This window comes from Danio rerio, chromosome 4 (assembly GCF_049306965.1).
Source record: "Danio rerio strain Tuebingen ecotype United States chromosome 4, GRCz12tu, whole genome shotgun sequence".
In the NCBI taxonomy this organism is placed as follows: domain Eukaryota; kingdom Metazoa; phylum Chordata; class Actinopteri; order Cypriniformes; family Danionidae; genus Danio; species Danio rerio.
In genome coordinates this window covers 49,305,374-49,318,624 of record NC_133179.1, presented here as the reverse complement: position 1 = coordinate 49,318,624, position 13,251 = coordinate 49,305,374, and the positions used below count along the sequence as shown (strand labels likewise).

Here is a 13,251-nt window from a genome sequence, read left to right as displayed (position 1 = left end):
ATTTAACATAATGAAGAAGCACTAGGATGTTAAAGATTGTTTTGAATAAGAGGTAAAACAGAGATTTAGGCAAAGGCCTGCAGAAATGACAATTGGACATTTTTGTGGGGATTTGATTATCTGATTTTGTTTTTGTCTGCTCCAGAGAGGAGCAGAAAAGGGGAATTGTTGGAGAAAATGAATTTATTTTTATTACTTTTGTATTTTTTTATTAGAAAAATGTTTAGACTAACAACAGATTAATCAATCTTTCTCTTTTGTATTATAAAACGTCTTGACCAGACAAACTTCCTCTTTTTTACTGTGCTGCATACTTTTTAGAAGAACTGCTGACAAGTGGAAAAGCAGAATAAGAATAAATTGAGGGTGGGGGCCTTTGTTCCAGAACTATAGTCTAGACATGTCACAAGTTGTCCTGATGCTTGTAGAAGTTGTGAAATATATTAAAGATGCACATAATTGTTCAGTTCTGGTATGCAGAGAAAGATTGCAGAAAGAGGAAGTAATGTCCAGGGGTTGCAAAGAGCCAAGGGACTGCAGAATGACTGATAAGTGACGTTAAACCAAAACTCCACCTGTTAAGATCAGTTGTGCATATATATACTGGAGTCAGGAAATGTAAGTCAGTTGCGAACCTCCTGAATGTAATTCTTGTATTGCATTGGGGTAACGTAACCCAGAGCTCTGTCATCGAATTATTCATTTGTATCCAATAAATTGTTACGATTTTTGACATTTAAGAAAAACCTCTCCAGACCTTTTCTCTTGAACACGCATGGAATAGGCTAGATATTCCAACAAGTACTTCAATTAATCTTTAGTGGTAATACTATAGTTGCTATGATAACACAACAAGTGTAATATAAACAAATGACCCAGTGCTGTATTTTTTTTCACAATATAGGGTATATTATTCTACAATTCACCACACGTTACTGTAGTAAAACTACACTGTATTTTATTAACTATTCTCAATACTACAGTATGCTGAAGCATCTCTGGAGAGCAAAAGCATGAAAGTAGGAGGAAACAAAAGACACAAAAATTGTGAGTCTGCACCGTCCAACGGAGCAAGAGCAGATCATTCGCACGTGTTCGCACGAGTTTTGAGAGCTCACGAGCAGTTTTGTCCACGAACAGAGGAAACCAGTGCATGAGCAAATAGATTCGCTCTCTCGTATTACATGACTGCGCTCCCGACTTGTAATACTGTGCTTACGACATTTGACAGTGAAATAATGCCATACTCAGCCAGCCGAAATCATGTGGCATGCACCCACAGTGAACCTCCACAAACACAGCAATGACGTCAAATTCGCAGCACACACTCAAAAACAGAAAGCTGATTGGCTTTAGCAAGTTGACCTAATTTGTAGTTTGTAATAACGGAAATTACAATTGGACTAGTAAAATAAAAACGACATCACCAAAAAAACCTAGCAACAACAACAAAAAAAGAATTTAAATTAATATTTGATTTAGCGTTACATGGACATCAGAAAAATAAGACCCGTGTAAAAATATTTAAGACCTAGAACAGCCAATTTAAGACTTTAATTAAAAGGCCCTAAATTTTGATATTTTTTTAATTTTAGACTTTTTAAGACCCAGCGGAAACCCTGTAATAATGAAGAACTTGGAATATTATTACAACACTTTAACTACATGATATAGGTAATGCAAAACAAAACCATAAGGTTAAAGAGTCAATGAGATGGCAGGTCTTGACATGAGGACTCCTGAGTAGCCACAGCATCCTGGGGTAGCTAGCATAACAACTTTTATATACCCATCGATGAGTAATGTCAATCTGGAGTCTTTGGGATCATCAAAGTGTATTAATATTGTATTGTAATACCTGTCGCTCTGCCTAAATCATAAAATATTCATCAAGTTTGTATTCTACTCAAAAAATTAAACGTAGTAAACTAGAAAGAATCTTGAACCTAAAATTAAAGAAACTTCATTAATAAAAGATGCAAAACAGGACAATTGAATGGGCTTTCTAAACTTGATGCCCTGGTATACTGCAAACTATCCGTCCTGGAGCTCCACCTTCTTGTTGATGTGCGGTGTCTTCCTAGTGATTTGTTTCTCGTTCAGGGAGTCAGACAGAGAACATCATCCAAAACAACACTAGCTACATGAATACACTGGAGAGTGGAGTACAGACCTATCCGCACCTGTACAATAACTTGCAAAGAGACGCAGAGGTGCTGTTTGCCAGATGTTTATGAAACTGTTCTTCTCTCAGTCGCCATCATTGTGTTTACAGTAAACGCAAAGAGTGCAACACATTTACAACCCACCTATTGCAGTGTAGGAAAACAGTACATCGCCACTCAGCCTTTTCAAACATTATTCAGACATGAAACATCCTGTGCACATAAGAAAATGTTTTGCTGCATTCATGTCATGTGTGCAGCTTTTTGTCCAATTCTGTAGACACTGATCAGATCTATACAGTTTCTCTCCAGTGTGAATCTCTCCTCGTCACAGTGTGAACACTTGTACGGTCTCTCTAGTGTGAATCGTCTGGTGCAGTTTCAATTTTGTAATAAAAGTGTTCTCACACTCAAAGCACATATACTTCCACACCAGTGTGGATCTTCACGTGTTCATTAAGGTTTGCTGATCAGTTGAAACTGTTCTTACACTAGCTATGGTTCCATCCACCTATTTTATGCACATTTTGCAAATGCGCATAAAAAAAACAGTTGATGGAAACGCCATGATGCGCATAAATTTTGAAAATGTGCATAAAAAACTTATGCACCTAACTGGGTAGGATAAACTTTTTATTCGATAAGAATAAAACTGAGATGGAAACACTTTTACCGCACAAACTCCAGCACGCGCATTAAAAAAGGTCATGTGATTTGTTAAAAGAGATCATGTGGTGCTTAAAATGTGTGAATGGATAAAACGTCAGGCTGAGCACATTATAAAACATCTGAAATGTTATTTTGGTCATTATAAAACGCCTTACCATTTCAGTATTAATGTTATTATATTATTAATGACCTCCAGAATCAAGAGCGCCTGTGGTCCGCGTCTGACATCTTCAAACGCCACTGCGCGCTCACTACTTGTCAGGATTGTCTTCTGTGGCGCATTTATTTAGAAAAGATTGATGCAGCTTCTCCTACTGCAGCAAATGCAGTTTTTACTGTTGATATTTGGCGCAAGTTAATCAGAAAGTGACGATTTTGTTCGCTTTGACTCGTTGGATGGAAACGATGCTTCATTCGCACAACTTTTATGCGATAATCGAGTTTTGCACAAAGTTTATTCGCATTTTTGGATGGAAACATAGCTACTGAGTGCATGTGAATGAGTTCTCTCCAGTGTGGGTCTTCATGTGTTTATTAAGGTTTGATGAGTTACTAAAACTCTTCCCACACCAAAGCTGCGGTCACACTAGAGTTTGAGCATGCAACATTCTGTTGTACGGCACTGTGAAAAGGGGCAGGATTAAACAAGATGATTAGATATAAAAAAAGTGAGCGATTGGTCCATAATATACATTTCTGTCCAGAGAGGTCATGTTTTGATCTTCGAGTCAAGTGATATGATTTTGCAGGTCAGAGTTCACCAAACTTGAACTTTGCAACGCAGTGAACTGCAAAACTTGATACACGAACTTGCGTTTCATGTCTGATACATTCACATGCGTATGAAAGGAAGTCTATGGGGAGAAAAGTCCAGTGTGACCGTGGCTCAAGTGCATGTGAATGGTTTTTCTCCAGTGTGGATCCTCATGTGTTTATTAAGGGATGATGATCGGCTGAAACTCTTCCCACACTGAGTGCATGTGAATGGTTTTTCTCCATTGTGGATCTTCATGTGTCTATAAAGGTTTGATGAGCAGTAAAAACTTTTCCCACACTGTGTGCATGTGAATGGTTTCTCTCCAGTGTGAATCATCATGTGTAGATTAAGGGATGATGAGCGGCTGAAACTCTTCCCACATGGAGTGCATGTGAATGGTTTCTCTCCGGTGTGGCTCATCATGTGTAGATTAAGGGATGATGGTTTGCTCAAACTCTTCCCACACTGAGTGCATGTGAATAGTTTCTTTCTAGCGTGAATCCTCATGTGTGGATTAAAGTTTGATGACAGGCTCAAACTCTTCCCACACTGAGTGCTTTTGAATGGTTTCTCTCCAGTGTGGATCCTCATGTGTCTATAAAGGTTTGATGAGCAGTAAAAACTCTTCCCACACTGACTGCATGTGAATGGTTTCTCTCCAGTGTGAATCATCATGTGTAGGTTAAGGGATGATAAGCGGCTGAAACTCTTCCCACACTGAGTACATGTGAATAGTTTCTCTCCAGTGTGGATCCTCATGTGAATATTAAGAATGTGTTTTTTTCCAAAGCTCTTCCCACACTGAGTGCAGGTGAAACGATTCTTGTCTTTCCTTTTAAAAATACCATCAGTCTGTAAATGAGTTTTTTCCTCAATTTTGACATGATGTTCCTCCTCTTTACTCCCCTCATTCTCTTCAATAAGGACTGAAATAAATAAATACAACAGTTTTCATTAAATCCTAAAAAATCTTTTCAATTCTGAAAAGTAAAAACACACTGGAAAGATTGTCTACACACACTGTAATTTGGATGCACATTAAATGTAAAATAAATCAGATCATATTTTGTTTAGTCCATTAACGTGTACACATTTAAGCAGATTCAATTCAATTCATCTATATTTATCTAGTGCTTTTACAATGTAAATTGTGTCAAAGCCGCTTAACATAGAAGTTATAGTAAATTGAATCTGTGTAAGTCCAGTTTTCAGAGTTTCTCATAAAAGTCATTTTGGTCATATTAATAAAACAGAGATTTGAAAGCTGTAAATGGGCTATTTTTATTTGTAAATATAATTACAAAATGTTTTTTTTTGTAAAGCAGACTGGGAATACTAGTCTATTCTGTGCCTGACTGGTAAACGCATCAGAAAAAAAGTCTGAGGTAACAGCTGAACACACAGCTGAATATTTGCCTCTCAGACATGAGACATACCTGTAGAGCATCTGCATAAACGCTGGAACGTGCACCTTTCCAGAGATGTATAGTAACAAAGTAGAACTACTTCACTACTGTACTTAAGTACTAAAAGGCAGTATCTGTACTTTACTGGAGTATTGTTTTTTCTCCTACTTCCACTTTTACTTCAGTATATATTTTTGATGAGTTAAATATTTTTACTCCGATAGATTTTTTATGTGCTGCATCGTTACTCGTTACTATGGGTGTTAAAATGATCGATATCTGTTCAGTAATAGATCATGACCGGTTATTCCATACTGACGTCATTTATCTCCTATGCGCGATGTCGCAATACTATGGCAGAGGCGAGGGCGAGTAAAGGCGGCACAGCACACAAGCCACTATCTCACTATACTGAGAAATGCTGTAAAACTCCATCTCTGGAGATGGTGAATTATGTGGACATTATGTATGACTTGTAATCATATTAAATATTTTTTATTTTCGTAAAGTAAAACTACACAAAATTTCCTGTAAGAGTTGGGTTTAGAGATTGGATTTGGGTTTAGAGCAATCGAAAGTACAGTTTGTACAGTATAAAAATAATTGTAACCTATGTAATGTCCCCACAATTCACAAAAATGTGTGTGTGTGTGTGTGTGAGAGAGAGAGACAGAGAGAGTATAGTATGTGAGTGAACATGCTGAATTATCTCATCAGTGAAGGGATTTTCTGGTAAAAGGGCCTGACGATGTGAGTTCTTGTACCATAGAAACTATTGACATTCATCAAATATCTACAAAAAACATGGCAGTATTTGCCATTTAAGAGGTTATCTTTATAAGTTGTGATTTTCACACATTAGTTTTAAAAATTCATTATATTTACTCCGAAACTATCCTAAAAGTGTTGAAAAATATATATATACTTAAGAAATGATTTCAGTATATTCATGAATAAAGAACAGGCTGTGTCATATTTATTCTGTGAATGATCAAAAGTTTATATTTCTCAGCAAACAGTAAATTTATACTGCAGAAATGTATGATATGAAATCATTAGTTTTGCTTTTCTACCATAAAGTGACAAATCAACCATTTGGTCGAGCACAGGGGCGGACTGGCCATCTGGCGGACCGGGCACTTTACCGGTGGGCCGACGTACTTTTTGGGCCGGGCTGATCATCGTCTTATGATCTGATTGGCCCATAAAAGGCTTAGCAGCCTATCGCTTTTTTCTGCCTTATTAATTGACGCTCCTGTGATTTGTGACTCTCTGAAAGTAGATGCTTTTTTTTCCTGGACAGACAGACCGGGCCGCCCCATGTGACACTCTGCAGCCCATTGGCTCTTTTCTTTATTGACATTAGGCTGGTCCAATCACAAACTCCTATTTTGGGCTCTGTGTGAGCATGCGTCGTCTGTGTGTATTTGTCAAAATAGTCGAGAGTCAGAGAGAAGAAACGCAAGGGAGGCGCAGAGAAATCGCGGGAAATACACCGGCGTTTCATTTAGCGGTTCTGAGAAGTTCTCCTTTCATTCTAGTACACGGCTAAAAACGCAAATCACGTGACCACACACTCTCTTTCAAGAGCTGGCGGGTGAGCATAAACCCCAGGTGAGAGTATAGTGCATGTCAGACAGTTCATCTGCTGGATGATCTCATCTCACTATAGTTGTTAAACGTGATATTGAATTCATCTTGTTGTTTTGGCTGAGTGCAAAGATAAGCAAATATATTAATTTATGTAACCAAGTACACTGTAAAGTATCCTGTAGAAAATATTAATTTAAAAGAGAAATCTGTGATGGGTGTTCTTAGCTCTCTCTCAATATATATATACACACACACACACACACACACACACACACACACACACAAACTCTCTGCATGCTGGTATAGCACTCAAGGAAACTTACAAAATATAATTCACAAACATATGTTTCAGGAATCTGGTTATTTCAAAGCTGATGAAATAGAAAGAATTTGATTGATAGAATTATTAAATCTGTTAAATAATGAAAATGTGTTATACAAAATATTAGTTTATATAAATAGACTATATAAAAAATATAAGAACTATTTAATGTTATATCTTTTAACTTAATGAGGTAATTACATACACAAAAATAGTCAGAAAGAACCTTTAAAGGACAATTAAGATAAAAAGCAACCAGAACTTTAAATATACTCAAACAACTCTTTTCTTTTGCAAATATTAATGTAGCCTATACTCTTTTTGATTTGTTTTTTAATTATAATTATTATTCTTTTTCTATTTTGTTTATTTATTTATTTATTTTTTTACGATGTGGATTTTGGGATTATTTTGATTGTTAAATATTCAGCATATACAAAAAAAAAAAAAAAACTGATAAAAGTTAAGCTAACCCCCATGAACTAAGTCTGTATATATATATATATATATATATATATATATATATATATATATATATATATATATAGTCTGTTTGTAAAGGAAAAATAGAAAAAGAATATTATTTAAAGAAAAGTTATAAGAGCCTGGAGGTATTAAGTTTGCAGACATTTGTAGGAACATACATCTATTGTGTGCATTTTTGGCAGTTGTTTCTTGTCTTTTTAATATTGTCCATATTAATATCGGAATTATATCGTATCGACCGAAATTAATAAGTATATCGTGATATAAATTTTTATTTTATTTATATCAGCCCTAATTTAACAACATATTCCCCGACTTTGGTCTTTTGAATCTATTACTTGTTCTCAGGTAATGTGTTTTGGCTGAGCGCAAAGATAAGTTAATAATTAATGTAACCACATTCTGTATATTCACTGATCGCTTGCCTTTATTTCCTATTATGTATAAACTTATTGTACATTATACTTTTATAATGGCCATTATTGGTTATTAAAACTGATATTCCGCAAAAGAGAGGGTATGTTTAGCATTATTAATGAAAATTAAAAGAGGCAGTAATGTTACAGGCTCTATTTTGTTATGAATATGCATACAGTAAAGATGACGCTCTTATATGAATCTACATGATGCATTTCTGCTGTCTTTTAATTTGTTAATATCAAAACAAAAATAGCAGTTCCTTCTATCATGTTTTTATTTTATTGTTAAGATAGTGAAACAATGTATTGGATGATGGGAATAAGGATTTAAAAGTACATTGTTCCCTTTGAAGATTTAAGACAAGTCCTCAAGAGTCTGTTTTCCATATCAAACTTGCGAAGTCTGAACTTACAAGGAGAGGATGCAGGACTGAACTGTGTGTTGGCTACTTAATATTGAGAAAAAGCCCCAGAGAGGCGAATGTCTGCAGCCACGTCTCCATCTTCAGATGTCTCCGTCCCGCCCCTATCCGTACTGAGACAGAGCAGCAGCATTTTAGAATGAAAACGGCCTCTTCAGCGTTTCCAAAACGCTCAGTTTTAGGCACTTGAAAACTCCGTAGTATGGACGAATGGCACAACCGTAGCAAAACTTAGCATTTTCAAACTAAAATGCATTAGTGTAAATGGGGGGGCCTAAGAGGGAAGTTTCAAGAAAGAAACTGAGGGGAAAAAAGAAGTTTACATTTTTTTGTTTGCAGTTTATTTAAGATATATTTAACTATCACACAAAATAACTTGAGATACACTTGTGAGAGTCAGTACACTGCATACAACTCTGTAAACTATATAAACTTACATATAGCAAATCTACTGATAAAAGTACTTATAAATACACTTTACATATAACTAAAGGCAGGGATGTCCAAACTCAGTCCTGGAGGCCCGGTGTCCTAGGGACTATTCCATAAACCAAGCTTACAGAAAAAGCCAGGTTTATTTTGGTAAGTCAGGTTTATTAATGGCGGATTCGGTTTCATAAATCAAGTTTACGATAGTTCAAACTTAGTTACCATGGCAACTTATGCTGGGACACTAGCCTGGTTCGGGGCAGGCTAAGTCTTAAGTTTAAGCCTAATCAAAGTAATGTTAACATTCACCTGCCATATTCTAGTGCCATTTTAATTCACTTAACCTCTTAATAATGATTAAAACGTTAAAGTCACTAAATAGCAAAAAAAAAAAAAAAAAAAAAAAAAAAAAAAAAAAAAATATATATATATATATATATATATATATATATATATAATTTTTTACTTTGCATTGGTACTGAATAATCTAATGTATATGCACAAATCTATTATTGTAAAGCATCCTGTAGAAAATATTAATTTAAAAGAGAAATCTGTGAGGGGGGTTCTTAGCTCTCTCTCGAATATATATATATATATATATATATATATATATATATATATATATATATATATATATATATATATATATACATACATACATACATACACTTTTTTTTCGGCTTTGTGCTTTTATTAATCTGGGGTTACCACAGCGCAACGAACAGCCAACTTATACAGCATATGATTTATGCAGCGGACGCCTTCACTGCGAAACATTCATACACACTCATTCACATTCCTACACTATGGACAATTTAGCTTATTCAGTTCATACCATAGCTAGCGCATGCCGCATGTCTTTGGATTTGGGGGAAACCAGAGAACCTGGAGGAAACCCACGCGAGCATGGGGGTAAGAAAGACACTGAATAATTTAAAGAAGAAGACTACATTTCTTAAATAATGACTTTAAAGCTGTAAAATGAGTTGAATAATCGGGAGATAATCCGTGCTGTGCAGCAGCCTCACTTTAATGTAAAGATATTTTCCCACGAGCCGTGGGAAACAAGTGGCAAAGAGAAAGCAACGATTTGCAGCAGATTCGGTAGCAAATTAAAAATCCCACCGCTTGTGTGTACACGGCTCTTTGTTTATTTTAAACCTATATGCTTACATTTAGAACATTTTGTACATTACAGTTAGCCTGCAATGCATGAAAACTTTTCCTTGCAAGCAAGAATTGAAAGTAAGCGCAAAAGTATTTTGTTTTATGACAAATATTTAATTTCATTTTAATAGGCGTATATAATAGCCTATGTTTAAAAATATATTGCTACTAATGTAGTCTATTGAACAATCTGCAGTTTCGCGGCTCACTCGCTGTGAACAGCTGTGTCTCATTTCAGATCTCTTTCAGTTCTTGAAGTTGCCATGGTAGCACACAACATAATCGATGCATCTATGCTCGACTTTTAAAGTTTCATGACAGAAACGTGCACGAGCAGTTATCTAGATTATTTAAACTGAACTCAGACTAGTCAGATCAAATGATCTTCAACTTGCTGTTATGGAACCAATTTAAGCATGGACGTTTAGTTCAGCTCATTCAAGTCAGGCTTATGACTTTAATCACCGCTTTTTTTTGGCCAGATTGGGTAGAAAAACATGAACAAAGGAAAATAAAGACTTGTTTAAAAAAGACACAATACAGCACAATATTTCAGTAAATTTAAGACTTTTTAAAGTCTAAAATGTTAAGTCTTTTATGAGAATACTGTAGGTCAAATATCATCAGCTCAGTTAAACCTTCTATTGATTTATTGTTTTTATTTATTTTATATAGCGCCAGTGCTCAAGGACAGTTTAAAAAAGCAAAAGAACAAGAAAAGCAATAACCTTAAGAAGGTAGAGAAAATGGGAGACTAATAACACATAAAAGAATGACAAAACACATGAGAACAAGTGATAAAAGAAACTCATTCTTGTCTTTCAATGAGTGCTTATGTGCGTTTAGGAGAACTAGGCAGCACACTCAGGGCTGCAAGATGGATTTAATTTAGTATTCTTATTATTAAAATATATCTGAATGAGGATCAAATGACTGAGTTGGTCTTTGAGAATGAAAACTAACCTGTTTGTTCTTGCAGATCTTCCTGTTTGACTGTGAATGTTTCTTCAATCTTCACATCTTCACTCTCCTCTTTAATAAACGGCATCTTTATAACAGTGTGGAGATCAGTCGCTTCAGCAGGAGTTTTTCTCAGCGTTTTGACACTTTGTCCTGTTTAAAATGAACAAAACAATAAAAATGTCCTGTTTAAAATAAATAAAACAATGAACAGAAACAAAATAACTTCTCTTCAACACTTGCTTCAACAGTTTCTTTTAATTATCAAAACGAAATCAGGTAAAACATTTCTTTAAAAATAGAGGTAAAATTGGTTTTATATTAACACATTCTGACTTTCCCCTTAATAATATAATTTCATTAAAGTATTATTTGCAAACTCTAAATAGCGAAATCATATTAGCAGCCAATGGCTATCAAAGTACAGCATTGTTCACAGTCAAATAAACAGTGTTAATGATGTTTAGAAGTCACACTTGCATGCTAATTCCAATCAAATATTCAAAGTAACATGGTTAACAATATAGAGACTTCTAAATGAACAAATGTGTGAATATAAAACCAACTTTACCTCTATCAGAAAAGTTTGGGAAACCCTGCTTTAAAACACTCATTACACCCTTTTCTGTTTCAAACAATAGCCCTCGGCTACTGAGAATAAAATAGTACTACACTGTATAAAGGGTTTAAATATTATTTTCAACATCAGGTAAATAATTTAGCATCGGAAGTAAAAAATCCTGAAACTTTAATTAAATCGGTTTGTATCTGTAAACATTTTAAAGCACAAACCTTTCTCCAGTTGAATCACAGCGCTGAAGCGGCGCCACCTGATGACGTCACACGCCACGCCAAAATAAGAGTCTTTATTTTGTTTTGCTTTTTTGCCACTTACTGTTGCAGTCATGACTTATTGATACATTTCTCCCATGTTTTTCACTTTATACTATTTCTGCTCTCTCTCTTTCTCTCATATTTCACATTTTAGGTGCTTTTTTGGCATAACAAATAACTGTACATTCATATTGCCAAAGCAGTGCAGCGTCACAGCGTACGAACAAGAACAAATATAATACAGAGAAAACACAGAAATAAATAAAATAAAAATAGATTAATAAAATTAAAAATAAATTAATAAAAATAAAAAGATTAATAAAAAATATTTTAAAAAATAGATTAGATTTCTCTCTCTTACACACACACACACACTTCGGTATTTTACAGTTGATCAAAAATTTTTAATTAAACATTTTAAGACAATTTTGTTTCATATAAATTGTTGTCTCTTATTTTCTGTTCCACGTTTCCTGCCATTCTTTGGCAATATCTTCAGTGATAATATTAAATTTACCTTTACTTACAGAATCATTAAAGGAGTAGTTCACATAAAAATTACAATTCTGTAATTTACTCATCCTCCACTCGATCCAAACCTGTTTGTAATGACCTCCATCCTCCCTATCCTTAAGTCACCACTAGAGGGCAACGCCTATAAATTGGCCAGTAATTTGGGTTTAGTAGCTTTCCCTCCAGCACCTCATAATCAGCATTGGCCGGTGTGCAACAGGTGTTTGTTGCCTCACGCTGAAAAATAAATATGAACAGCATACTCTAGCAGCTAAACGAATGAGAACAATTTAGCTCCCCCTTTATGGCAAAGCGGAACGAGGTATGCTTGTTTGTTTAATTGTTTGCTGGTACTTTGTTGTTTATTGAATTGTGCACTGTGTTTGAATGGTGCACTGTGTTTGTATTGTGAATGTCTGTGTATATTATGCTTTACGTTCTTGTGATTGTTTACACTGTGTTTTTTTTTTCGGTTTGTGTAGTTTTACAGTGTTCTTGTCAACACTGTGACAAGTGAAGCATTTCAGTGTTTCATACTGTTAAAATAAATCACCGTGCAAGCATCTCTGCCTCCTTCTTTGATGCCATGGGGCTGCTACACTGTGTGAGTTTCTTCTGCTGAAATGAAGAGAATAGGCTACAGGGTCAAAAAGCAGCCACTATATGGTTCAACAGCTCCTACTTTTTACATGGCTGCTTTTTTCAACATTTTCTGCAGTGTTGGGAGTAATGCGTTACAAAAGTAATGTATTACAGTAATGTATTACATTTTCCTGTAACGCAGTAGTGTAAGACATTACTAATACATTTTCAGTAATATTTTACTCGGTACATGTTCAGTAACGCGTGCGTTACAACACACTTTTCGCCCGCAAGACATTAACAAATAAAAAATACCGCAGTTCTAATTCCTGTTCGTGGCTAGAGAATATATGCGCGTGCTGTCATTAATCTCCCTCTGGCAATGGGACCTTTTTACTTTGAACGCGGAATGATTTCAGCTTCTGAGCTCAAGGTCCGGGGCTATTGGCTCAGCCCGGTTCGCAGTACGCGCAGCGGAAAAGCGGCAAATAGATGAAAATGGCAGAAGACAGTGCATTCGCGAG

The 13,251-nt window shown here is 35.3% G+C and overlaps 1 protein-coding gene across 1 annotated transcript; it reads right to left on the bottom strand.

The window, feature by feature from the left end:
• Window positions 1-2,214: 2,214 nt before the first annotated feature.
• LOC108183657 (uncharacterized) lies at window positions 2,215-11,721 on the bottom strand. The gene is made up of 3 exons (XM_068219868.2): window positions 11,591-11,721; window positions 10,802-10,951; window positions 2,215-4,517 (listed from the first exon to the last, which is right to left on the bottom strand). The coding sequence occupies exons 1-3, from the start codon at window positions 11,703-11,705 to the stop codon at window positions 3,721-3,723; spliced, it is 1,062 nt and encodes a 353-aa protein (XP_068075969.2). The 5' UTR covers window positions 11,706-11,721; the 3' UTR covers window positions 2,215-3,720.
• Window positions 11,722-13,251: the final 1,530 nt, after the last annotated feature.